The sequence below is a fragment of the Amblyomma mixtum genome, chromosome 8 (assembly GCF_055824585.1).
Source record: "Amblyomma mixtum isolate Tamu chromosome 8, ASM5582458v1, whole genome shotgun sequence".
NCBI classification, from domain to species: domain Eukaryota; kingdom Metazoa; phylum Arthropoda; class Arachnida; order Ixodida; family Ixodidae; genus Amblyomma; species Amblyomma mixtum.
The window spans coordinates 13,194,162-13,222,095 of NC_143019.1; the positions used below are offsets into that span (position 1 = coordinate 13,194,162).

Here is a 27,934-nt window from a genome sequence, read left to right on the forward strand (position 1 = left end):
TGAGTTCGCAGTATTGTCCTCACATGCTCGAAATCTGTTGTCTCTGTACCCTTCAGAAGGCCTCCGCCCACTACCTGCCCACAAATTTGCCTTCCACCTACCTTTAGTATCCATATGCTTCCGCCCACCTCCACCCTAGAAGGACCTATCCAACACCGGGCCACTTCCACCCTCCAGATGCCTTCACCAACAAGAAGCCCGCAGCATTGAAATGTAAAAGTGATGGCGAAATACAATTCAAAGCCGCAACGGGAAAGCAACCATTGTAGCAGTGCAATGTACAACTAATACTGCCAGTGTAGATTTGTCGTGTCACCTCGTATGACCGCCTGTGCATTTTTTTATTTTATCGAGTCCACAAGGAAGATTTGATTGATTAAATGCTCAAGGTAAAGTTAGTGTTATGAGGTAGTCTTTTTGTTATGTCTACAACTGTTTCATTATGAAAACTACCGCACCCACGGAGAATGGTGTAAAAATTCAGTGGTTTGCTGACACATCCTGTGAATAAATAATACACGCAGCTAGCGTACTAAAGAAAATAGATAAAGATAGGATAGAATAACATAAACAGAATAACAGGATTTATAGGGGCTAATAGCTTGCTAAGCACATGCATACTCTATTGAATGAATGCTTTGCTTTGCTTAGTGTTATGTGGTTTAACGTCCCAAAGCAGCTCAAGCTATGAGGGACGCTGTAGTGGAGGGCTGCGAATAACTCGACCACCTGGGGTTCTTTAACATGCACTGCCATTGCACAGTACACGGAAACCTAGCATTTTGTTTCCATTTAAATGCAGCCATCACGGCCGACACCGAATGAATGTCAGCAGCCGAGTACCATAACCACTGAGCCATCGTGGCAGGCATAGGCAGCTTGAATTTTAGCCAGCACAAAGGAAATAAAGATGCAAGACGCACACATAGGACCCCCGAGCCATTTCGCCCTTTCCAGGAGAAGTAAGCAAAAGTTGTAGCTGTACTATCTGCATGGCCACATATGGACATTTCCTCACTCCCTGGCCAACACCTCCCTAATGGCGAAGTCTCATATATACAGATAACAATCTTGTTAGGCAGCAAGAGAACATATTTCTTGGTTAGGGCACACAAAGCCAGCATGTGTGACACTACCAACTCGATAGGAGGCTCCTCACACATTCACCCCTGTAATACTTGGCATAAGCACTGTACCACCACAAACTAATGTCGATGATGTGTAATTTCTTTTTATTTGTGCTTCCCTCATCACAATAGTGCCGTTATTGCAGTCAGTTGATGTGACAATTCGCTGTGCAAAAAAAATAACCATGTGTTAAAACTGAGCAAAAAAGGCAAAATAGGAAGCAAAACAGACCATGCGCTGTAAGCAATATACATTCAACAAACAAAAATATCGAACATCAGCACAAGGTACAATGGAGGCATCAACACAAGCACAATAAAAGTAGAAGCAAAAGGTGCACTTAGACTAATTAGCGAACAGAAATAAAAGGATTAAATAGAGGGAACGAAAGGAAAGATTAACAGCTGCGCAGTAGTCTGTTAGCTAAAACCAGTTGTTTTATTCCATTAATGCGGAAAAGAGCAAAAAAATGAGTTAAAAGGTGTTCACAAGTGCAAAGCTTTCTTGTTAGTTATTATTTTTATTTTTCTGGTATTTTATACATTGTACACAGCTGAAATACAAAGATTGCTGGTTAGTGCAGTTTTTTTTTTTTTTTTGTCGTCCATGCTGTTTATGAACCATATTGCACGGCAGCAGCATGGCATCAACACAAAGGTTGAAAAACAAGAGTTGCAAAGCGAAAATAATGAGTACGTGGCAAAGAAAGGTACAATTGCGCTCAGTATAACATGCAACGTGCAAGATATGGCCAGAGCTTTCATCACGAAGTAAAGTCACTGTGAAGGCTAAATTCTTGCTCCGAGCTCAAAAGGCACGACCTTATGCAGTGTCTATCACGGTGCAAACACTCGCTGTAAATTACAGATTGCACTAAAGCAGCTGCTGATGTGTTGTGGGCCATACTAGGTATGGGTGCACGCCACTTGCAAGCACTGCTGGGGATGCATCATGGTGGAGGTAGGGCTGAGCAGTTAGGTGATTAATGTGCAGGTATAGATGCACAATTTCATTTCTACAGATGTTTGTGTATGCATTCTAGTGTAGTCTCAATGTACCGTGTATCGGGAACTGATTGCATGGCTCCACTCCACACTTACGCTGTTAATTACTTAGCTATTTGTTACGATATGTCTATGCAAATCCACAGCATACCACATGCCTTCGCAGAGCTGTAAGCTCTGACGTGGCCATCGGAACTTCAAGTCTCTCCTTTTCGATCTCAAGAAAAAAAAGGCGTGTGGGGGGGAGGGTGGGGGGGGGCACAGAGGTTTCAACCCTTGTACTGCCTCCATGGCAACTAGCGACTAGACCTTTATTCAAGCATAACAGGTAACCATGGGCCGTGGGACAAAGGCTGCGCTGGCAGCCTCTTCATCACTGGCAGTACTGGAACTTGCAAGCTGCCACCACCACATCACCCTCGACGCTGAAGTGGCTGACGCGCTGCAGTGGCTGGAGCCGGTGTTGGAACTGGAGGTAGTGCTGCCCATTGACGGCCACGTCGTAACAAGAGTCCAGAACCTGCACGACAGAGCCAGGGACCACTGTACTGCACCACCTGAAAGTCTCAAGGTGCCCTTCGGAAGAATAGAAATGTGCTCAGCTGATGATGACCTCCAAGCTGAAGAAGCAAACAGGTGCTTTGCACGATTTTTGAATGAAAGAGTTTTATTTGGTGTAAATACAGCAAAGTCTGGATAATATGAGAATTTTATTTGAACTCGCAATCAATTCAAATACTTTCAGCAGCTCCAATATTGGTTGGTTTATTGGTTTATTGGGGTTTAACGTCCCAAAGCGACTCAGGCTATGAGGGACGCCGTAGTGAAGGGCTCCGGAAGTTTCGACCACCTGGGGTTCTTTAACGTGCACTGACATCGCACAGTACACGGGCCTCTAGAATTTCGCCTCCATCGAAATTCGGCCGCCGCGGCCGGGATCGAACCCGCGTCTTTCGAGTTAGCAGCTGAGCGCCGTAACCACTGAGCCACCGCGGCGGGGCCCCAATATTTAAGACATCAGTTTTATCGAATAATATGAACACTCAGGCTGCCATTAGAAGACAGTTTGTTGCTTTAAATGTAGCTTCCAAAACTCCCACTGTGGGTGGATGCCACACCAGTTCTCCATTGCCAGCCACTCATGTCACAGTAGTAACTCTAAGTCGGCTACATGGCACCCAAACTGATGTTTCCTTCTGGTGTGCTCGCTTAACCTTATGGGCCTTGGGAATTGCCAGTTTTAGGTGCTTCAGGTCTCTCTAAAGTAGCATTCTTCAATTCCTTCCTCACAGCGAACTATAGAGCAAGCATTCACATATGCTCTTGCTAAAAGCTTCAAATGATTTGTGTGGTTACACAACCAAAAATGCCGTAGTAAAGAACTTTACTTTGCACCCAAAGGTGCGCCCAACAAGGAACATGTCTGAAAAATGTGGCACCTAATGGGACTCATTCCTTATTAAAGTCTCTATGTTCCAAATGCTGCCACAAAGGCAGTGGCGAGCCTTCGGGCGAGCTTTGAAAATCGTTGATTTACATCAAGGAAAATATGAAAATACATCCTGCAAATGTTGGTATCAGTGTAGCAGAAATTCTGCAACCAGCAATGACAGTGACCGCAACAAGTCTGCCCGAAACAATGTCATGTTTGCATTTTCCATTCTACTTCCTTTTCAAATAATTTGAAAACCAACTTAATAAGACTTCCTGATAGACTTCGAATCGGCAAAGTTCTACTCTACTAAAACGTGGTTGAAAACCGAGCTGTTATATATATAGTCAGGCACGAATTGACAACTCTGTCACGTGTATGAGTGTGTGCATGCATGCATCCAGCTGGAGCCTTTTAAAGCGTGAAATCCTTCCTGTAAGATTCACTTACAAGGCTTGTCAATTCAGGCTGTGCAAATATCAAGATTTGCAAGTATAAAATCGGAAATGAAAAGGGTAGTAGCAATAAACTTGCATAAAAAGTGCCTGCAACGAGGACCTTGACTAGTATATTTCTGTCAACAAAATAAAATACAAAACACCAAATGGAAGAAACAAACTCTTCAGACTAGCAAAGCTAAGCAAAAAAAAAAAAAGGCAACTATAAAACAGAGTAAAAGACAAAATATGGCTTTAGGTTAATGAATGAAGGGGAAAGGAATGAGGGATAAAGGAATGAAGAATAAAGGATTTTAAGAAATATACAGAGAAAACGGTAAGAATGAGGCAGGGGTACCCGAATGAGCAGGTCAAAGTGGACGCCCGGGGCGAAGGGAAATCCGTGGCACTTGCGCTCTTCGGTGCCCCAGTCCCCGTCTTGGAAGCTGTTGCGCACCATCTCCTTGTGGCGGAAGCGCGGGTTGAAGTGGAAGGCGATGTCCGAGCCCAGGCCCCCGCACTGGAAGTTGAAGCAAAACCTGCGCCGCACACAACTCAGTTAAAAAAAAATACCCTACAACAAGGCCGCTGTCTATAGAGAGAGAATTTGGCCTCCACCCTTAACACAACTAGAGAGCAATGCAAGTGTCGCTATAAGTTTTGCGGAAAAGCTCCATGTTGGAAAAGAAGGTTAAAGGTGCACTGAAGAGGAATCTGAACTCGTGTATTTTTACCGCAAGAACTCGATCTACACGTTCTGAGCGTTCCTAGAAAGTGCGAATTATTGCCCTGTGCGGCCGATTTCCCTATATTAACTCCGATTAAACATCCCGGCTCCCACCTTTTTTTTTTTAATTTTTTGCAAACAATGGAAGGAGTCGACCAACCTTTCACCCAGTCCTGTGGCAGCTTGCCGCTCTGCCATTGGTGGAGTGATACATTGTGATCGGCGGAAGCAAAGAGTCCACGTGTATTTTTGTTTCCGTGGGCCTAATTTGCAGTTACGTAGGCTCTGACTACATCTATTTATTCACGGAAACCTAAAAGAAACAAAATAAAAGCGAAAGCGAAGTCGTCACGCGACTGCCTGAAAGGCACTCCACGCGTTGTTGACTTCTCCTACTGTCCGTGGAAAATTAAAAAAAAAAAAAAGGCGGGAGCCGGACGTTTACCCGACTCAAATTGGGGAAATCGGCGGCACAGGGCAATAATTCGAAGTTTCTAAGAATGATCAGAACGTGTAGATCGAGTTCTCGTGGCAAAAAGACGAGTTCAGATTCCTCTTCAGTGCACCTTTAACTGTTGCCCAAGGCAGGTTTGCCTAATGTAAAACTTCCTTCCCCCTAGAAATTTGGCCCCCAAATTCATCTGGCTAACACACATTCTTACCAGGATTTCTATTCACCTTGCCTTGCATATCCCCACTGGAGAAAGACCACTGGCCGTTAAAACACTCAGCTAAGCAAAGTGGTTCTTGTCAAAAGTGAGGAGAAAAGTTGTCTGCAAACAGATGCAGAAAAGCTCAACTCACAACAAAGCCAAGTCAAGAAAGATGGTTCTATGCAAGAGTACACGAGGAGAGACATGCAGCATACGGAGAGAGGCAGAACGGCGTGTGTTGTCAGGAGGAGGAGCAAATATTCAAGCACCAGATCCGCAGTGCTGACACTGGTGGTTTTCAAGTTTGCATCCACGTCCCACCCTTTCACATCGTAAGGCACCTCATGGCAATGCAGCTCCATGTAGCATCGGCATTAAACAGCACTACTAGCACTAGTCCAAACCAGCTTGCATGGAGCACCGAATTGGCACTAAGGCTATGTCGGAAGACACACCAACGGCTGTGGGTGCAATGCCAGTAATGCTCAATGGCTTTGCAAGTATGTTTGTGTGCTCTGAAACCTTCAACTTCCAGCAGCACGCAGATGCCAAGGGCTGAAACTGATGTTTTGGAGCTACAGAATTGTTAACGCGAAATGTAAGGCAGTGGGGGGTTATGGGTGCGAGTCCAAGTTTTGTGTTTAAACATGTCAAGCAGCTTAAAGTTTGTTAACACTGCTTAGATCCCCGTATTATTTTCAACTTTTTATATGGGTAGGTGAATGCTGCAATGAAGCTTTTGTGTGTCACACAAGTGCTATTGGCGGGCCTGTTTTTCAAGACTAGGCTAATGACTGCACAAATGTTGTGACAGTTGTTTACGCTCGTAACACAAGATAGGACAACCGACAAACAAAAGACATAGGGCGTGTGCACTTTGCTCCTTGTCTGTTGCCATGTTGCTCAATGCCTTTTGTTGCCTGTTCCTCTCAAGCTGTCCTGTTATGTCTTGTCTGTGCACATGCGTGCCCTAGTACCAGTGAAAGCTACAGCTGACAACAGGAAAGTTAGCTTGTCGCATAGCATAAGATAGCAGAAATAAGAACCCATGCCCACACAAGACACTACGTTTGTTTCAAGCACACAGTTTGCTCTCTTGGGAAAGATCTGGATTCTTCTTAATAAGGCTGCCATTGAGGGCCCTAGAAAAAATTTGCGTGTCTCTATCTCTTCTTCGCCTGATATGTTTGTAAATGCTGGTTGTTTCTTCCTTCTTTTTAGAAGGTCGCATCAACCTGCTTCATCAAATAATTCTCTCAGATTGGCCGGATTAACTGACAAAACTGATTTAATTAAATGGGTCAGTGACGCGGCTTGGGGGCGGGGGATAACAGTACAAAAAACAAGCAAAAGAAATGTGTACAAGCAGGTGTACATGATGACCTTGAAGGCCTCATTGCTTCTGAATCCTGAATCTCTAACATGCACTTTTTTCAAGTTTTTTTATGGATCAGTCAGATTAAAGGAAAGAAAAAGAAAAAAAAACCAAGACGAAGTCGGGTATATCATCTTCCAATATGCTATCGTCTTAAGCAGGGTATGGAATGACCCTGTTTAGTGTATTGAAACTTGATTTGGACATGTTCAGGTCGAACGAAAAACTACCTGGCCCAGCACTTGTGCATGCAGTGTGCGTGCAACACAAGGGAAAGGCAGCTCACGAGTTTGCCTCGCTGTGCGGCCGTCCACTGAGGTACACCATGAGCCCCGGTGCCAGGCGGCCACCGGGCAGCATGTGCAGGAACGGTGTGGGCTGCACAGGGATAGGGGGGGGGGAGAGAACAGGAGCCTTCAGCACAAACAGTCTTACGCGAGCGCTTTAGTCGCTGACCACAATGGACGTACAGCCTCCCTGATTTTTAATAATATAGCGCGAGCGTCGACCGAACTGCTGGTCAGCGCCTTATAACGGCGATAAGCGTGCAACAAGGCGAGAGTTCGCGCACGCGCACGAAGGCAGAGTGTCGTCTGCTATGCTGTTCCGAGCACGAGGGCACACGCCCTGCCACAATATCAGTTCGCTAGATCCCGCCAAGCCGTAGAGCGCATGCGCATGATTAATATGTGAGACTGCATGAGACATGATTTCTTTCCCTCTTTTTTTTTTGCCTACTACGGGAGGCCAGCCTGGCGATGCAAAGTTACGATAAGAAAAAATAAAAGGAAAGAAAGTATCACATATTAATCATGCGCATGCGCTCTACGACGTGGCGGGATTTAGCGAACTGATATTGTGGCAGGGCGTGTGTCCTCGTGCTCGGAACAGCGTAGCAGACGACGCTCTGCCTTCGTGCGCGTGCGCGAACTCTCGCCTTGTTGCACGCTTATCGCCGTTATAAGGCGCTGACCAGCAGTTTGGTCGACGCTCGCGCTATATTATTAAAAATCAGGGAGGCTGTACATTTTATTTTCCCAAGGCCACTACGCGATCTCAGGACTCAAACTTACAACTCCCTTTGTTGACAGTCTTGTAATATTAAGCGAGAAGTAGCTTAACACTACTATTTGCCTTTGCCGGCACTACTAATGAATTCACTTTTTCCCTGACCCTAACTACAAAATGATCACATCAGAATGACCCCTGCACTATTTAACTCTTCATTGCATCTATTGTCCTTTCCAGATTGCCAACACATTCCTTTTCAACTGCTCTGTATCGATGGTAATGCTGAATGTAGCACCGTCATACTTTTTGGTGCCCTCTGAGGAAGCGAGCATCACTTACCGGGTTGTACACGATGGTGGGCTCATTCGCCATTGCCATTGGCTGGGGGCCCTCCATGGGAGGCAGCTGCATAAATTGGTCAAAGCTGTTCAATTAAATACGGCGCTGGAATGTGAGTCGGACAGAAATGAAATGGTTCGTGTGACAAACAATTTCCATGGTTCACGTCATGCCAAGCGCTGCATACTGCTCTCGAACAGCACAAAAAGGTCGCAGACAGCTTGCTGCTGCAGGTAGTGGCACGCAGCTCCAAATACTTGAAAAGGACACACCTGAGGCACCATGTCTCCTAAGTAATGTACACATTAATGAAGGAGCGAGAACAAGAACAGGGGCATTAAGATCAAGTGACATGTCAGAGCATTCAGTGTCCCTTTGACTTTTGTGAGTGCTGTCATGAAACAAATGAGCGAAGAAAAACCCACTTTTTGGAAGCGCTTAGCAAGATTCAAGCATGGCCTGAAAGATGTCCTTGCTTAATCTTAAGCACGAGCAGAGCTTCTTGTTACAAGACGCTCCGGTAGATGGCACCAGCTGTACCGGCAATGCACCCTCCACTACCTCCACTGTCGGAGCAGCAGCCAGCCACCCTCGCAGGCGATGCGCCGAGCGCACGGGCCCGACGACCGCCGTCCTCCTCACGCTCTTATAGGCAAGGAGCAGACGACTCGGATTCCGGGGGGTCCCCACTTGAACAGCTACGCAGCAGACCCAGCCATGTATTCCACCTAATCAGACCTATGTAGCCCAGACTGTAATAAACGTTCAATAATCCCCATCTAAAAGAAATCCTCAGTTAATAGAGTCATCCTAGAATAGACAGGCACGAAACACTTCTCAAAGAGCCATCTCTGTCGTTCACTAACACAGAGCCTAATCCCTAATAGGCAACCCCTCAGTCAGTTGTAAGTGGGTAGGGTAGTAAGGCTTTGAAATCCAGTGTCTCAGGAACATGATCCCAGTTCTTTCACTCGGAATTCAGCCCGATGTGGACTGCAGGCACTTGAAATCACTTGACAAGTGTGAACAGACCAAGCCCCGATGCTGCAAATGGGTGCACAGCGACACTGCCCCCCCCCCCCCCCCCCCCCATCCCCATCACAAGATGCATGGCGGCATTTGTGATTGAGTCACCTCCTCTGTACTGTGACCTGGTTCTGTGGGGAACTAACTTCTTAATAGCACATTCTACTTCTGCCACCAGGATCAGGAGCGACGCTAGCTAGCAAATTTGAAACTATATGACACCTTTTCATCAGATGGACAGACTTTTGCCATGGCTGGTTACATGGCACAGGAGCAAGCATGATCTACTGAGGTCACGTATGTAGACCCTTACAAGCAACCTCAAAAAACCTGGATTCCTCGCTTCCTTTATGACACCACGTTCGCTTTCTACTTTCCTTCGTGTCAATGAACGCAGATCTAAACATGCAAAGCAGTCTTCACTTTGTGATAATGAACTCCGGGGTTCCTTTCCCCACATGCGGTTACCAGGGATCCCAGTGGCGGCTTGTGCTCGACACGATGGACCGTGACACAGCCGTCCATCTTGAGCCTCTCCACTGTAGAGTAGAGCAGCCGGTGCTTGAAGTCAGCAAAATGGTGCTGGTTGAAGGCTACCTGCAAGTGCGTACCAGCCGCAATCGGCAAAATTGTTTCTACGGCGCTACTTAGCGGGTGTTCAGAGCCAAGTAAACCACCCTCATAAGGCTACTTCCAGGAGCACACAGCAGCCTTGGAAGGCATAATCAAAAAATTGAGGGACAAAGAAAAAATTCTACTTTCTAGATTCTCACACGTTTTGGAGGACCTGTGGCATCAAGTGATCAACTTGGAAAGCAGTTAATGTGTCGACCCATCTAAAAAAAATGAAGAAGAAAAAAGTGGGTTTTTTTATTAAGCTTCGCTCCCTGGACTGACTTTTAAGAAACAGAAGTGAAAAATGTTAAAAGAAGTTCATCGCATTTCAATATAGGTCCCACCAGAGGTAATGAATTCCCACCATTAGTCTATGCATATGCACCATAAAAGCCAACGTAAGGCTACGTTATAAATGCTCTATTCACCTGTAGTGATGGTCCAAGCTGATTGCTGGCAAGATTAAAAAAAGGAAGAGTGGGGCAACAATGTCACCCTGTGCATATTTAAAGATCCTCCCCTTAGTTGTATTTTTGCCATATCACTCATTTAGTTATAAGTAAAAGAAGTCAACTGCAGTTGTGATCACTGCATTAGTCACTAAGATTTTAGCCAATTTTAAACAGAAGGGTATAGGTAATGTCAAGAAACAGCTAATAAAAGTTTTTCCAATAGACTATTTTGCTACCTTTCTTGCACTAAAAAGGAACGGCCAAAAATTGAAAAGAAAAAACAGCAATAATGGCCGATAGGGCCCAATTGGTCAGGCAGCAGGCTTGAGTAACGAAAATGGTATTAAAAATGACATGAAGAGATGAGGACAGTAGCACACATACTGTCCTCGTCTTCTTAACGTGTTGATTTCAGTCCTTGCTGTTATTGCAATGAAGAACCACATAGCCCACTCCCACAAGAAATACAACAGTTTCAAGTACACAATGAACTAGCAGGATTTCACTATTGTGCAATTTGCCAACTCGGGCGATACTTTTATTATGTGCTGAGTTCTGTGCTGCAGGCTGCCGGCACATCACGGAAAAAACATGGACACCTGTTCGTGCTGTCATGAGCTGTGCAAGGAACTGAACAAATAAAACAACAATTTATATTTCCCACTAGCAATAATGCATGAAAAACAGTGCCCATGATGTCAACCAAGCACCTAAAGCAACATCTTCTTTGCCATGCCAACAACGAAAGTTGTCACCATCAAACTGCAGCAATAAGAAGCACATGTTCGCTTTCTACTAAACATCAGCACACATCAGTTCATACCCATTACTAGCACTTACCATGACCTAGAACAGTGCACCACACTCAAAGGCTGCCAATTCCTAAGTCTAGCCACAGGATTTAGACACATGAAAAAACTCGACAGTCTTCGCATTTGAGTGTGCCTCTCTGAAAGTTGCATAAGCCTGCAAGGCCTCAAAAATGGGCTGCATATGCATACTCTCCTCATGCTCCTGGGATATGCAACAAAGAAATTGAGGAAACAGATTCCAGCTACAAATGTGCCAATTTTCATTTGACCCCTCAGATGATTTCTTTACCTCGCTGACAATGTATTGCGTTGTTCTTTGATATGTGATGCAACAAGAAAAGATGACAAGACAAATTTAAGAAGAAGTGAAGAAATTTGCTGGTGTAGGCGTGCTGCAGCAACAAGAGTGATATAACTAGGATGATGATGATCAGAACCTCAGTTAAGGTTTCCAGGCCACAGCCATCTGTCGGTACCAAAGAATCATCACTGAACTCAGGGGTGGTATGGTATGATATGGTATGGTACGGTATGGTATGGTACATAGGGTTTAACATCCCAAAGCTGCACTAGGGGTATGAGGGACACCGTAGTGCGGGCTTTGGATTAATTACGTCCATCTAAGGTTCTTTAACATGTACTAAGTAGTGCAGACTTCAAGAGCCTGTGCAAAACAGATGGAATATTTGTCAGACCACAAGTCGTGCAGAAAACTAGCGTACCAGAAGTAGAATACTTAGCTGCCATTCAAAGAGGCCGTGCTGAACGAAAGTGAAGTGCCTATTCCTCATATATATATATATATATACTGCCAGAACTGTTAAATTTAGTGCACTGTTAGCACTGCCTACCCACTGAACTCTGTGAGCAGTAGCTTGGTGACTGTGGCAGCTGTAACCACAACAGTGTCTTCTGAGATAAGAACGGGAGCAGTGAGATATGGCAGCCTGTTGGATATCTGGCTTAGTCAGCTAAGTCATACTGTAGGGAAGTGTTTGCATTGGACTAGGCCCAGTGACACTATCAGAAGAAGATGTCGCGCGGCAGGGCACTGATACTACAGCCTGTTCTGAATCTTTCCAACAGAATTTGACAGAGTATAAAAGCATACGTGGTATCTACACACATACACTATGAAATACAGGCATCTGTATACAGGCATCGATAAAAACTTCGCGCTCTATTCTGCAGTGCACGGGTTCTGTAGCGATCGATTTCTGCACCATACCTTGTAGCCCATCTCTTCGACGAGTATCATTGCCTCAAAGTTGTGTCCCTGTTGCACGGGCAGACTCTCAACGCGCTCTTCATCCTCCCAACTGCCGTTGCGGAACGTGTTGAAGACCACATTGCCGACATCGAAGCGCACGCTGATGTGCAGGGCTATGTCGCCCGAGCCAGTCACCAGGTTGATGTGGAATCTGCGCAGATGCAATGATCGCGCATATACGCGGGCTGCGATGCGCTCTCGCGCAGCAGCAGTACTCTACCTCTTGGGGCTGCTCAGGACATGGCCTGTCAGTTCGATGATCGTGCCCGGCACGAGCCTCTCCAAGGGTTGGTCCATTGGGACGGCCTGTCACCAGGAGAAGAGGACCACAGTTCAGGTACTAGTCTGAGACGCGCGCAGAGGGGCGCGGCAATGCTCACCGGTTCGAATGTCACCAGGCGTGGTTCCGGGTACAGCGGGAGACTGTGGAATGACGACACCTTAGCTGTCATGTGCCGATAGCAGCGGAGCAGCTAAATACGGCAAGCGATGCGCGACACGCACGACACAGTGAGCGAGAAACGCAACAGATACAACAGCACAGTGGGACGCAGATGCTGCTTCCACTTTCCCAGTGCTGTTGGGCCAACTGGCTTACCTCTGTGTACTCTACCTCTGTCAGCTGGGTTTCAGAATGATGATGACACTAGCGTCCACTCAAACTCGAACCTCGTATGTGTTGCCGTCGCCGCGGTAAAGCTATGGGATGCGGCCTCATAATTGTAGGTGAAAGTTAATCGTGTCTGCTCTTACTTTATCCTTCCTACTCCAGTGCCAGTGCTAGACTCTTGTTAACTTTAATTACTTTGTAAAACTGTGCGAATAAGCAGTTTCGGTTTCCTGCACGCAGCGATTTTTTCCAAGAGTTTACTCCTTTCTCGTAAGGAGCCCAGATGATGCATAAAGGTAAAAATTTTGAACGCTGCCGCGACCGGTGTAGGAGACGATAACTGGCGATGGTTCTCACCTCAGTGGAAACCTCCTCTCGTACATGCCGTTCGCATCAGCTGCATCAGCGCTCTTGTCCATCCCCTGGCTCTCGAGATTCGGTTTTGGTACCGCCTCTCGACAACGTGCAGGGGTGCGCAGGTAGCGTGTCACTCTGGTTCTGGAGATGCTGCTGCCGACAAATGTGCTGACGATATCGGTTCGCTTTGCCGCATTGCTGTGTCCCACAGTACACACCTGCCACTCTGACAGCTGACTACAGCGCGGTAGCGCCAACTGTGGTGGTGACGCCCCGAAGCGTACTAACGGCAGGCACCGTCGGCGAACCCTTTTGAACCTGCTCTAATCGCTCTTACTGAGCTCTATGTAATAGGGCTTATTCACGCTGTTGAGATAGAGAAAGAAATAGTTCTCCAAGAGTGTTTGCTGTTTGTTTGTCGTTGGATGCGTGCATGCGGATGTGCGTGCGCCAAATAAAGCAACATCAGTTCATTTTTCCCACTGCTAGTACCAGCCGCGGCGACCGTATTTCGGCTGAGGCGAAATGGCAAAACACCTTTAGGTCAAAAAAGGATTAATGGATGATTTTTTTCAGACCCTATAACTGTTTCACTTCTCAGTGGACACCTGAACCGTACCCCAACTGTGCCGTGAAGGAATTAAGGAATGATGGTGAGAGTGAAAGAAAAAAAAAGTACTGTACGTAGCGGAGGCGGGCTACGGAATAACTTCTACCATCTGTGTCTTTAACATGCAGAGACATTAAATAAAAGCACCGTAAATAATTTAGAACTCAACTTTTCACATGTTGTTTCGGTTTCGGTTTCAAGAGCCGTTTGGTGCCTATAACGACGGTATCAAGGAGGTCCTTGGAAATTATCCTGCCAAATATGTAGACTTTCATATGCTTGTCGCCGTGCCGGTTCTTGGAGCAGGCTGGCGTAAGAAGCGGACAGAATTATAAGGGTGAAGCAACGCCATTGTATCGCAGTTGTTGTATGCCTCACTTCACCTCGACGGTGTCTCAACCAACGTTAGTAGATTGCAGGTAATTTAGTAACGTTGGTCTCAACTCGCCTGTGGTATGGTTCCCAGAAATAGCAACCGCTGCCTTTCCACTGTTGAAATTGAAAACAAAATATGAATGAAGAAACTGAATTACTGATTGAATTAATCAGTTGGTGCAGGAAAGCTCCACGCGGAGATCCTTATATATTCAATTAAGCACAGTATTTTAAAGAAAAGCGAAACGTGCAACCGAAACGATTGTCCCTGGAAATTGCTTGCATCTGGTAAATATGCTATAATTTATTCTCTCATGTTCCGCGGTTTCGGCTTACCAGTGATCACGTCATAGGGCGTCAGGTTTTTTTAGACCCACAAAAAATTGCGATATCTTCACTGCCTTGTCGTTTTATTTCACTACAACTCTTACTCCAGCCTGCACCTAGAGCCCGAAGAACAAATTAACTATACAGCTATTATATCGCAATTTTACAGCGCAGCTCTTAGGCGCCCGTTTCTGCGTTTCGCGGCGTCGACGTAGTCTTGTAACCAACATTACCAAAACAAACTTCTAGTAACGTTGGATGTAACCAGGAAAGGGTAAAAGCGCAACCTCCTTCTCTCCTTAGCAAGAAACAAACTTCTTCGACGGCTGCATGGATGAATGGATGGATGATAATGGCTTTGCCCTTTGTATCGGGCGGTAGCTTTTGCCACCTAGCATATACTTCCCCCATTGTTAATTTATTTCTTTTTTTTCCTTTCTTTCACTTTCGCTCTTACAATGTCTAGTCTGGCTATCCTTTCCCCTCCAAATGCACCCCTTCCTTGATTTCCGCCACCAATCCTCCAACCTCCCCTTCGTCAATGTCGCACCTATAGTGAACTAGAATAGTCACACCTTTCCCATCCACTCGCCCGTCCTCCCCAGCAAAACCCAGCGCTATCTCTATGGCTGTTGCTGCCCACTCGCCCCCTCTGGGAGGGCTGGGCGGAGTTCTGCGCACCTCAGAACCAAGTGCTCTATGGTCTCCGTTTCCGTTTTACAAGCAGAGCACAAAATATCCACTTCTTCAAATTTGTACCTATACGTTTTTGTTCTCAGAGTCCCTGTCCTAGACTCAAAAAGCAATGAACTGCCCCGCGAATTATCGAATAACCGCTCTCTTTTGATGGCCTGTTTTCGTGTCCTGTACATACCTAGCGCCGATTTTTCCTGCATTCTTTCTTTCCGTCTCCTTTACCTCCGCTTTCACGTTAGTATTTTGTTGCGTCCCATCCCTCACCCGTAAATACTTCGTTCTTAGCTTTCGGGTTCTATTTATTTATTTATTTATTTATTCATTTATTTATTTATTTATTTCTATTTATACAATACTGCAGGCTGTTAAGGCCCAAGCAGGAGTGGGATAAACATACAGAGAACTCTGACGACCAGCAGAAGACGACGCCAACAGCAGAATTCAGTAGAAGGGATGTAGTAAATACGGAGCATGAAAATAAAACCAGTCGCAACAAACAACAGACAATATTCAACGGTCAAGTACTTGTTCAATGGCCGCCGCGGTGGCTCAGCAGTTATGGTGCTCGGCTGCTGTCCCGAAAGACGCGGGTTCGATCCCGGCCTCGGCGGCTAGAATTTCTTTGGAGGAGAAATTCTAGAGGCCCGTGTACTGTGCGATGTCAGTGCACGTTAAAGAACCCCAGGTGGTCGAAATTTCCGGAGCCCTCCACTACGGCGTCTCTCATAGCCTAAGTCGCTTTGGGACGTTAAACCCCATAAACCAACCAACTTGTTCAATGGCAGAAAGCACATTTTCGGATACAAACACATGAGGGGGTAGGTTGTTCCAATCTTCTATAGTTCGAGGAAAGAAAGAATATTTAAAGTTATTGGTGCGGGCGAACAAAGGAGATAATTTATGCGGATGACAATGCCTTGTTACTCTAGTTGTTGAAGGTTTCATATACAATGAAGGGTCAAGACCGAACTGAGAATGGTAGAGTTTAAAGAGGAATTTAATTCTTGCTAGCTTTCTCCAGTAATCTAAAGGTTTGATGTTGTTGATTCTCATTAATTCAGATGGGGAGTCATGTCGACGGTACCGGTTATATATGAAGCGAACTGCTGATCTTTGAATCTGTTCAAGTTTGTTAATGTCTTTTTTAGTGAAAGGGTCCCAAACCTCGCATGCGTACTGCAATCTAGATTTGATCAGTGTGTTGTAGGCCAGAAGCTTTACATGGGAGGGGCAGTATTTGAGCCTGTGTCTTAACTGGCCGAGTTTGCGGAGCGCCGAGGAGCAGGTATTGTCAACATGAGCGGACCAGCTTAAATGTTCTGTGATCGTTACGCCCAAACATTTAAAACAGTCAGTTTGAGTTATGGGGATCTGCTTGATAGTGTACTTTTTGTTTGTGATACGCATAAAAACAGTTTTATCAGGATTCAGCTTCATATCCCTGTGATCACACCAACTGGAAACAGCATTAAGACTTTCACTAAGCACAGCCTGGTCATTGCTATTTTTAACAGCCTTGAAGAGCAAGCAGTCATCCGCAAATAATCGAATACTGACGCTTTCATGTATGAAGGAGGTTAAGTCGTTTACATAAATTAAGAAAAGAACAGGGCCTAGGACGCTGCCCACTTTGAGTTAATACTTTTCATGTACAGATACTTGTGCGCCTTTTTGCCCACCTTGTTTCCTCCATTTGGGTTAGTCTCTGATCATATTTCAGTTTGCTGATTGCCTCCTGAACCTCGAACGACGCCCAACCCATATCTCCCTGGACTCCCTCATTCGGAGTGTTCCCATGGGCTCCCGAGGCTAGCCTTTCTACACTTATTTGTCTGACCTCTAGACTTGACTGTACTTCTGATTAGTGCACTGCACGGGCTCGGGCCAGCCCAAAAGCCCGGGCCCGGCCCGGCCCGCGGGCTGGGCCAGGCCGGGCCGGGACATGAGTCATTTTGGTGGGCCTGGGTCGGGCTCGGGCCTGAAGTTGCGGGCCCGGGCCGGGCTCGGGCTTAAAGCTGCGGGCCCGAGCCGGGCTTGGGTCCGTACAGAAACGGCTGGGGTCCGACTTTTCATTCACTATTGCAGAGTGAAGTAGACAACTGCGGCACTGAAGCAGCGACACGGATAAGCTATGAGTTATAGTACGCGCTGAAAAAAAAAACTAAGCTTTATTCATTGACTTATTTATTTCCTTATTTCCACGCCGCGGTGCAGTAAGAGTAAAATTCAACCGGCCTTAATTGGCCATTAATCGTTCGTCATCCCAAAAACATACCTATACACTATTAGAAATGCATTCGGGAAGAACATATTAGTTTAGGACGCTTATAGTCTTCAAGCACAAACCGTGAAATACTCAAGCCTTTTAGCTTTTCGTTTCTGCTGAGAGGCGACCAGTTCGGCTATGAGCTCAACCTGTGAGATCGCGTTCACTAAAAAAATGTCGTCCTACTGCTTGCTAGGCGGCTTTAATATTTATACTTCGCGGGCGGCAGAATGTAACTGATTACAATCATGTGGGAACGCAAAGTGGATCGTGTATGCAGCCCTTTTTATTTGACTCTCGGAACTTCCGAGTTTATCTTTGCCCACCTGCATCAGATCGGTCTCCAAAAGACGGGCCTGGAGAGCACTACTCTTAATCACTTCCCTCTGTTTTAAAAAGAACCAACTCTCTGGAAGCAAAACTGCGGTTTCAGAACCTTTGTCGGCCAGTTCCTTATCGGTCTAGTAGCAGTCTACTTGCTCAAAGTGAGCAGTAAGCCTAAAGCGTTACTGTGAAACGGACCGGGCCGGGTCCGGGCTGGGCTTCACTCCGGGATTCACGGGCCATGCCGGGCTCGCTAGAGCGATAAGTTAGCGAGCCCGGGCCAGGCCCGGGCTTGAAGCCGCGGGCCTGGGCCGGGCTAGGGTTTCAGGTCTCGGGCTCGGGCTCGGGCCTCAGATTGAGGCCCGTGCAGTGTTCTACTTCTGATTTCATGCACAGGACTGCATTTCCAAATGTGAGGCCCGGCACCATGATTCCCTTCCATACCCCTCTAACCAGCTCATACCTATTATAGTTCAATCCGAAACTCCAAAACTCCGAAACTCGGAAACTCCAAAACTCGGAAACTCCAAAACTCCGAACCTCCAAAATCTCCTCATAAACATCCCAGGTAAGTGTCTGCTTTGAAAGCTGAAGACGTCATCGACAATAATGCATGTTTCATAATGTCTGAATTCCTTTTTCCTTTATCCTTCAGAATCCTCTCATGCTCTTCCAGATATTTTTTCCCTTCACTTAGCCATACACCTAGGTACTTATAAGTTCTCGCATGTTACAGCAAGGCTGCTGTAACATGCGTGCCTCATTACCAGTGCTTTCTGCTTTGTTGGCTACTTCCTGAACGAGGACAACTTCTTGAGCGTACACTGGACTATACTATCGGACAGCTTTTTGTGGCCATGCAGCCAACTGCTACTCAAGAAAGAGAAGGAGACGAGCCTCTGTCCTCGTGCAGTGGAGTGTGGGTTGTTCTTTGTTCGGGCTGGGGGTGCGGTTTGAGGAAGGGGTAGATATTTCGCCGCCGCTTCCACCGTGATAGCGCGAGGTGCTCACGACAGTCCAGTAAAAAATATGCAGCGCCCAGTTGCAAAGTTCTGTAGCAGTTGCCCATTATAGGCGGCGGTCCGATAGCGCTATCACGGTCTACATTAAAGGGGAATCTTAATTAATGTCCTGCAAGTTATTAATTCTATTGTTTTGGCGATAGCGGAGCAGCAGTGCGTCAGACACGACACGTATCATTTGTTTGTTACCCATGCAGGTTGCATGAGGCTGCTCCGGTGAACCTTGACCACCAACAAAGTTCCGCTTCGAACTGTTCAGTTCCGCAGCTACTGAGCTGTCCACTCGCTATAAAGCCATTGCAAGCATGCATGAACTCTTAAATCCTGCGCCGCTGCTGCGAAAACCAGGCAGTGTGTGCTGCAGACCTCAAGCCTTCGACGAAGTCCAACTCCTGACTGCGCCGCAACCGCATCGCTCTTCTGTTTCACTGGTAGGTCACATCGGTTGATTTTTCAGTCTCGCACTGGGCTTTGCCGCTGTTGCCAATCTACAAATTGGCGTGCAATTACTCTTTATGGAATGCTGCAAACTGGTGTAACCACAAATTATTTCGTGTTCCTGTGCATACCACTCTGAACTGCAAGAAGATGAATTGTTTCTGACTTGTTCGTAATACGGGTTTTAATTTAATTGTGCCACTTACGAGTAGCCTTAAGTGCATAAGAAAAGAACGCCTGTCGATTTGAGTCGTTAGACCAAATCCGAATTAGGTGCTCTGTAGCGCTTGTGGCGATTGTTTTGTGGCGGGTTGGAGAAGCGCACGTTGAAGAGAGCAGCGGCCAGCTCCGAGATACTGCCAGATCTGTGATCGGACTCGGTTCACCTACAATTGAGAGTCCACTTTCAGAAACCGTACGACGGTTCTGTGTGGGCGGAATGGCCATAGCTGCAGACGCGAAGAGTCGTCAAGCTCCGGCGTCTGCCACTCGTCTTGAGAGGCGTCCATGGCAAAGTGGCGATAACTCGAGGTCATACGTGGTGCAGTGAATCGGTTGCGGGGACGTTCGGGCAGACCTCGGTCAACAAATATGTCGCCCACAATAGTATGAGATGCTCAGCCGTCGCATTTGTTATTGCTGATGCCAAGCCATGGACGAAGGCGGGGAGTCATCCACCAAGGAGCTCCAGGACATGTCAGCTGCTTGAGTTGGGAGAGAGACCGGTTCTATTCCGCTCGCACTCAGCCTAACTGACCGCCCTGGCAGGTGGAAGTTAATTTAATCATTGGCCGCGAGAGGCCCCTAGGGAAGAGCAACATGGGTCGCACAAGCCCCCACCAATGGCGGCACCTGCCATCGAAGAGAGCAGCGCATCTCTTAACCACCGCGCCAGTAGTGTTATAAGGACTTCCAGGGATATGTGAATGTAAGGTAAAGATTAACCAACACCGCAGATATGGGCATTAACGCTATGGCGTCATACGCTTAAGGCGAAGCTTAAGTGTCCCTCGAATTTATTTTTTAATCTCAGGCAGTGTTTTACTACTGTAGCTGTTACGGGGACGATGGGCCGGTTGCAGGGGAGTTGTGGCACCTCGTATGCTGGACGGGCGTGCAAATGCTAATGAAAGTGCATGAGGCAAGGTGAGCTACAAAGACGAAGATGGGAAGTCGACGTCGCAGACCTGTTGAGACCAGACAAGTGCCATGGCCGCGACGAACCAGCGCCGTGCAGAAGCCGGTGCTTGAGATACGACACGTGTGTCGCACTTCCTTTCTGTGAATCTTCTGTCGGCATCGTCATTAACTGACTACTATTTGCCTGTGGAGAATATTTTACTGACGTATAGCACCGCTTCATTGTAAGAACGAAAAAAAGGCTGAGTAAATAGAAATTCTGATGACGGAAAAATATGTTAAATTGTGGGAGCAATTTCCTGGGAAGAAGAAAGCATTATCTCGTACATGCCTGTCTTGGGCTGCAGTCAACCTTGTTTTCCATCGTCAACCTTCAGGGATGTTCTGATGTTGCGTTAAATTTAAGACCGGTTCGTTCCCTTTGTTTGCAGAGGTTCAGATAACCAAACGTGGTGATTCGGCGATGATGAAGCAAGAAGCGACGTTGGAGACGAAGAAATATGTTGTTACAGGTTTTGTTTACGAAGGCTATTTACATAGGCAAGTCAACCCGAGCTTGGTGCGTCAGCGGCAAGATGCCGACCTTGTTGTTGTTGTTGTTGTCCTCAAGGTGATAATGGCGCGTACCCACTGCGGGGGATTGGCCAAGACGCAGGCGGTGACTGATAGGTGCTCAAAACGTTGAAAAATGAAATGAAATTGCCCGGTGACGTTGCATGGGTGTGGGCGCCTCCCCGCAAAAGTGGCTTAACCCAAAAGCTGCTGCCCTGATACACAGGACCGTTCATCGTGCTAGCACGCCTCAATGACCTGAACTGTGTGGTCTCTTCCCAATCTACGCAAGGACGCCGCTCTAAGAAAACCCAGTTCGTACATGTCGCACGGCAAAAGCCCTTCCACTGTCGGGAACCAGAGTGATTGACTGGCCCAGAGGGTTTCGGCTGCGAACAGGGAAATGTGAAGCGCTAACTGCGGACTTCGAAGTGCTCGCGCACTTCTTTGTTTTACGTCGGACAAGGCAGACGCTACAACAATTCCGCAAAAGAAAGGGGGATCGTTGCCAGAGAGATGAATGCCAGTAGCCACCTTCTGTGGCAATGCAACGCCTAGCGTGCACTTCTGTCCTGGTCTCACGTGACAGACCCTTTGTCGAAGCGTCGCCACGACGCCGGAATAGTTCCTCGAGCTTCTCGCCGGCTCCTTTTGTATCGAAAGCTATATTAGCCACGAACATGCGATTTCGCTGTGGCGGTGCTGCGATAGTTGCACAGAGACCGATTTTGAGCCGTTGCCTAGCAACCGCCGCAGCTGGCAGGACGCTGCGCCACCTGGTATGACGTCACACCTCGCGCCTCGCCGCGGAGCTGCCGTTTGGTATGACGTCACATCGGTTGCCTCGTCGTCGCTCGTCTCCGCTCGCTTCGTCGGCTGTGTCGCATGCCTGATTACATGTCGGGGGATTAAAAAGGAGAGCTCGCGTGCGCCGCAACCACAGCACAGTTGGGGCCTTTCGCTACGCATATCCTGGCATAGCCGAGCTGAGCCACTGCCGATTTTCTTGATTCTGACGGCACACCTGCGTTCACTAAGAAGTGAAGGGCCCCCTTCCTTAACGGTTCATTATTTACATCAGCCATTGGGTGCCTTAACGGCACCCAAAAGGCCATAATTATTTGGAAATGTCCACACTGGGCGTGTGTGTGCGTGGGGGGGGGGGTGCCCACTTGACACCAGTGGTGCTAATACCCTGCATGCCAATCTATTAACACACAAAACAACAACGAGATCTTAAATGAGCGGCGGTCTTAGGGCGGGTTCACACTGGCGAGTCGCGGAGGGTGTGCGACAGCTAGGAAAGCGTGACAAATCGATTTTTAAAACTGTCGCGCACGACCTCCGCTACTCGCCAGTTGAACCCGCCTTTGCCGTTGCTCTCTCGGTATGCGAGTTTGTTGGGGAAGGCAAATCCGCTGTATGGCTCTTTCACCGGAATTCTTTTGGCGCAGGTTCGACACCAGCTTTCAGCGAGGAGAACCGGGTTCGGATGTCTGATTCCATTTCAATTATCGCTTCAGCCACTGCTAGATTGTTCGCAGCAGCTTCGAGAATGGGATCTGGGCCGTCGCACGAAGCAAGTACTACTTATTTTTCTTTTCTCCTGGTGTCATGTTTGACCTGACAGCCCGTAAACCTCACCTACGCCAGTTTTGTTTGCAAAATAATTTTCATGAAGCCGATTTTTTACCGTTACTCCAAAAATTATGATATGGCCACTATCCCATCTTAGCTTTGCTGTGCGAACATTTATTCTCTTTTCATCTTTGCTTTTTCGTATGTTATATTATTTGGTTTGGTGTATTGGGGCGAGCAGGAGCGAGTGAGAGCTGTGTCCCGCGCGGCAATCACGCCGTCCGTCGCTTGGAGTGTCGCCGCGAGGCCGGCGCCATCTCTTGATAGTTAAGGTAACCAGGAAGAAAAGAGTCATCCTGGGGAAGCAAAGCAAAGCGGATGGAGCGGAACGACGCCCCACAAGCTGTATGGTTTTGGTTTTATTGGGGTTTAACGTCCCTAAGCGGCTCAGGCGTTCCTTATAGCTTTTGTCCTCTCTCCTGAACGCCTTAGCTAGCAATGTATATGTAGGAGTCATGTTTGTACCTGGTCTCTTTCATTAACTCCAGTTTGTTAAATTGATTTCATGTGTAATGCCGTAGTGGCCCTTAGGGTATAATAAATAAATAAATAAATAAATAAATAAATAAATAAATAAATAAATAAATAAATAAATAAATAAATAAATGACATGGCTTCATTTCACTTTGCGGCTCCCCCGTTGCATATTGGCCCAGCAATTTACGCTCCTGCATATAGGAACCTCTGTGAGTATCGCTGCTCGCGTCACAAACCTTCGGGGCTCTTTGTTCTCTCGATGACAGGCGAAGGTATTGGACCAACCCCTGGACAGTCTCAAGCCGGGATCAGTCATCGAGCTGTCGGGTCGAGTCCTCAGCAACCACAACTGGTGGGTGGGCATGCAGGTAATAATAGCAGCTCACGTATATGGCGTTGCTGCTTCTGCGCAGGTTCAGCATCAATCTGTTGACAGACTCGGGAGCCGCAGCCATGAACGTGAACGTGCGATTCAATGAGGGGTGCGTGGCGTTCAACTCTTACCGCGGCGGCTGGGGAAGAGAGGGACTCGTGATGCACCTGCCCGTGCAGCAGGACAGCGACTTCGAGGTCAAGATAGTCGTCGCTGAGGACAGATACAAGGTATTACGTGTGCTGCCGTTGGAAGCGTGCACTCCGGTTTTGATGGCAGTGTACTGTTTGTGGCTGCTTGTGTTTGTGACAAACATCTTTGGAAGTGCGCAAAACAATCGGTAGTGTCAGATGGTCCTGTTCATTGGAAGGGCTGCCCCGCAACATTTACCAGAGCGAGCTGACGGCTTAGTTGGCACATCACTACGAAAACAATGGGGAAACCACAAGCAGAAACTTCTATGTCTCGTATTTTCTCTGTCTCTCCTTGTGTTCGTTCCTGGCGCTTTATTTCAGCCTGGAACGTTGCCTTTGAGGCGTGGTTTCGACTTCATCGAGAATTGGGCGAAATTTCTTCCGGTCAGGCATAGGATGACGTCAGTCGCAAGGCAAACGATTCACGCTGCAGTACTGGTAATGAGAGACTACATGATGTAGACGAACTGTTGTTCCTTATACAGACATAAATCATGCAAATGAGGACAATGGCTGCATAGGACAAAGAAAGCAGCAGCGACTACGTTGCACTTCATCAATCGCATCACATCTAGGGGCGCGGGGCACGGGATGAGGTGTTCAGGAGTCTTGTACGTTCAGCATTTGAACCGAGAATACTATACAAGGCTCACTTCCATCGAACTGACGAGACGACAGTGGACGGAGCTAGGAACAGTCAATAAGAACGCAATGCGCGCCATCACAGCCTTTGCAAAGCTTATTCCCATTCTGATTCTTCAGGAGTGCGAGCAGCTGAACATACTGATTAACTTATTCAGCAAAGAGCGACAACAGGGCATTTGAAGAGAATGTACGTTACGCCCATTGTAGCCGCGTACAATGAGATGACAGCATAGACATAAAAAAATGACGGACCCTTCTGCGTGGGCATGCAGGACTGTAACTGCAAAGACGACTAAACTCCATCATAAAGCAATGGCGTGAACTCTAACGATAGTTGATATTGTTCGAATAATGTGTACTGCTTGATCACACGTTGGGAATACGTCTTGGACCACCCTTATTCGCTTATGGTGGAGCTCTGTGCGCTCTCCGTGATGCGATGGAGTACCCGTATCTACACGGGCACCTTAGCGGCTATTAAACAACCCAGAACAAGTCAAATACACTAAGCATCACTCAGAAGACACAATCTCTCACAAAGAAAATAATGAAAACGCCTTTTCAGATACACTGCACACAAGAAGATATTCAGAGTGTTGCCCAGTGGAAAGCAGCCGCCATTACACACCTTACACACACACAAGTGCCTCCCCCCCCCCCCCCCCCCCTTCAATAGCTTCCCTTTTGGTCTCTGCTGCGCTCTTCCCATCTTGTGATCATCTACAAGGAGAGTGCCTTGATTCCCCCGTGCACTATACGCCCTCTCTGGTAACTTTAAGGAGATTGAAGGAGGTGTTCCTTAGAAGGATAAGGACTGGAGCTGCCCTTATGCTCAGACTCAAAGCCTTTATCAAAAACTGAGTGCCGACAACTTCCTCTAAATTTTCTGCTTCACCACTGAGGAGGATCTTCGTCGCAATTTGTGGACGTGTACAGGAGCGCACGCCTCAAGAGCAGAAAAACTTCCCCATGTAGCTAGCGGACAGCACTAAGTTGCGGATCCTGCTCGAGTTTCGACAAAAAAATTGCCTCCACAACTTTCTCTAGCTTATCCTCGGCCTCATCTTATGCGACATGGCTAGTCGTTGAAATAAATAAAAACAAATGTGGCAGAAACACTTAACACTGCTGATGTGTGAGGATGCGAAAGTGTCAAAGTGCTGAGTCATGCTACGTTTCTGAATTACTCATAAGTAATGACAATGACTTCGAGGCATGACTATGCATAATGATTGTACGGCTCTATACACCTTACACTGCATGTAAAGTTTTGAGCCATGCTACGTTCGAGACTGATTATGAGTCTGACTGCGCGTCACGAGTACGCATACTTTGTACAAACTCTATACAGCTTACGTAACGTTACTTATAAAGTGCTGAGTCATGATACTTGCAGAATGACTGGGTCATGAGTCATGGCTTTCATAGGTCATAGCACGTCACGTTTTATGATTCATGACTATACATGTTCGCTTACATGTGTTGTGACATCGTGCAACGGCGTACGGCATCATCCGAATTTCGTGTCACAGACGGCGGCGGAATTTCGGGCCACGGACGGCGACGTACGCAGGCTTTTGTGCCCACAGGAGATATAATGCCTCCGCATTAAAAAGAAATCGGAGTCGCAAACGAAGTCTAGGAAGGATGGACGTTTCAGAACCACCCGTGGCTTCCTTCCTCTGACTTGCTCAGTGAGCGGAACTCACTTCGAGGCTTCGAATCCAAGTCCAACACAAGCATCTCTCTACACTATGACGCAACCGGTTGACTCAGCTATCTTGATTACCAATGGCTTATCTCAGAGCACGCTTCCCTATCCGAGAAGTCATTTATGTGGCTGGTATGTGCTAAAAAATATGTTTTTGTGGAAAGAAAATGACGCAGTAACTGTCTCGCATATCTCGGTGGACATCTGAACCGCACCGTTAAAGGGGTAAAGGAGGAGTGAAAGAAGAAAGAGGTGCCGTTGTGGATAAATAAATAGCTCTCCGGAAAAAATTTCTGCCCCCAGGGATCCTTTAACGCGCACTGACATCGCTCAGCACGCGGGCGCCTTTTGCGTTCCGCCGCCATCGAAAAGCGGCCGCCGCGGTCGGGTTCGAACCGGGGTACTCCGGCTCAGAAGACGAGCGCCTTAACCACTGAGTCACCGCGGCGGGTGGTATGTGCTAGCAGAACATCATTGTTTGGGGAGTCAGTGCATAGTCAAAATCAACGAAGCCAAAATTCGCTTGTCTGCCGAACATATGTGCAATGAGTTCGTAGTTTTCATTGGGCACACCCTCCAATGGGACCTCTCCTTGAGTGCAGGTAGTTTTTCTAGCAATGTGAACTGATAAATTCTATCTCTTTTTCACTTGCCCTTCTAGGTTCGCGCGGAAATTTCCATGATTACCGAGATTACGATACCTAGCAAACCATCACTGAAATTCTGATCATCGCCACCACCCTGGTTGAACTGCAACTTTTTTTTAATGAGCGATGGTATCAAGATAGGCTAGAGCCTAATGAAAGCTTGGAATACCCTCTTTCCCAGGACTACATAACTTTTCGGTGCAGTTCCTACGGGCACTGATGCATTACCGCTATCGGTAGGCTGTGCGAATTGCAGGATGCGCTCCTGAAAAACGTCAATATGAAGATGGTTGACCACACTTTGGTGGTCGCCAAAGGGCACAGCTGAAACTATTTTTGCCAAAAAGGGTGGGTGTGTTTTTGCAGGTGTCTTTCAACGGGCAACACTTCGCCGACTTCAGCCACCGGATGGACTGCTCCTTGGTAAACCGGCTGATGCTGACTGGCTGCCTCAAGATTCGAAGGTTCGAGCAGAAGAGGAACTAGTAAACGCACACGGAAAAGGCATCCTGGCTACATAGTGCATCACTATGCTAATGTGAAGGTTTTTAGTTAGCATTGCATTTTCGATGTCCTGTAACTGACACACGAAAAGGCATATTTGCTGCTCTAAGAAAAACGGAAAACGTAGTTTTGTTTAGACTGCACTGAAGTTGGAATTAAAAATACTTCCCAAATAGGGTCAAATAAGTGACCTCAGTGAATCATGTCGTTATATCTGCTCGGAGCAAAAGTATGTGGCCTGACCTGCACCTAGGAGAGTTGACCACGAACCGAGCCCACTGACCTGGCTCATTATAACAGGTGGAATTGCTGATCTATACAGGACATAGCCTGTTCCAGAGGGCGCTACAGACGGCAGAGAAGGGCGCCCTAACGACACGTTGTAATTGGTCGGGCAAGCCGACTTGCTCCCCTGCTGATTTTCCTCATAAAAGTTGTCTATACGCTGTCTGCAGACCTTTCACAGACTGTAGCCTTCCTATAGATGTTTCCTTTTGTCTATTCATAATATGTAAAGTGTCTACAGACAAAGGTCTAGAAGTGGCTATAGACTGTTTATAGGGTTTGTATTGCCTGTAAACTAGTCTATAGGATTTGTGTATAGAAAGTCTGTAGACTTAATAGACAAACGTCCATGGGCAGCCTACGGACTATCTAAATATATTTTTGTAAGGGGTACGTGCGTGTCTGCACCGCATGCACGGAACGAAACTTGTTTTGCTCGCGCGCGTTCGTTCTTCCTCGCTC

General features: G+C 47.1%; 2 protein-coding genes across 5 annotated transcripts; one reads left to right on the forward strand and one right to left on the reverse strand.

The window, feature by feature from the left end:
* Positions 1-1,215: 1,215 nt before the first annotated feature.
* LOC149331388 (galectin-4-like) lies at positions 1,216-13,543 on the reverse strand. 2 transcript variants are annotated; one of them, XM_089556516.1, is made up of 9 exons: positions 13,249-13,543; positions 12,662-12,704; positions 12,502-12,587; positions 12,240-12,432; positions 9,601-9,729; positions 8,107-8,172; positions 7,043-7,134; positions 4,360-4,540; positions 1,216-2,652 (listed from the first exon to the last, which is right to left on the reverse strand). In XM_089556516.1, exons 1-9 carry the CDS (start codon positions 13,308-13,310, stop codon positions 2,506-2,508), a joined length of 999 nt encoding a protein of 332 aa, XP_089412642.1. In that variant the 5' UTR covers positions 13,311-13,543; the 3' UTR covers positions 1,216-2,505. The 2 variants fall into 2 exon arrangements, with proteins under 2 accessions (XP_089412642.1, XP_089412640.1); XM_089556514.1 differs by lacking the exon at positions 13,249-13,543 and adding an exon at positions 12,895-13,134.
* Positions 2,379-27,311, forward strand: LOC149331389 (galectin-7-like). 3 transcript variants are annotated; one of them, XM_089556517.1, is made up of 5 exons: positions 2,379-2,768; positions 19,066-19,299; positions 23,380-23,465; positions 23,527-23,716; positions 27,050-27,311. In XM_089556517.1, exons 2-5 carry the CDS (start codon positions 19,174-19,176, stop codon positions 27,167-27,169), a joined length of 522 nt encoding a protein of 173 aa, XP_089412643.1. In that variant the 5' UTR covers positions 2,379-2,768; positions 19,066-19,173; the 3' UTR covers positions 27,170-27,311. The 3 variants fall into 3 exon arrangements, with proteins under 3 accessions (XP_089412643.1, XP_089412644.1, XP_089412645.1); XM_089556518.1 differs by lacking the exon at positions 2,379-2,768 and adding an exon at positions 11,879-12,618; XM_089556519.1 differs by lacking the exon at positions 2,379-2,768 and adding an exon at positions 22,453-22,577 and having other exon boundaries at positions 19,161-19,299.
* The last annotated feature ends 623 nt before the right edge of the window (positions 27,312-27,934 follow it).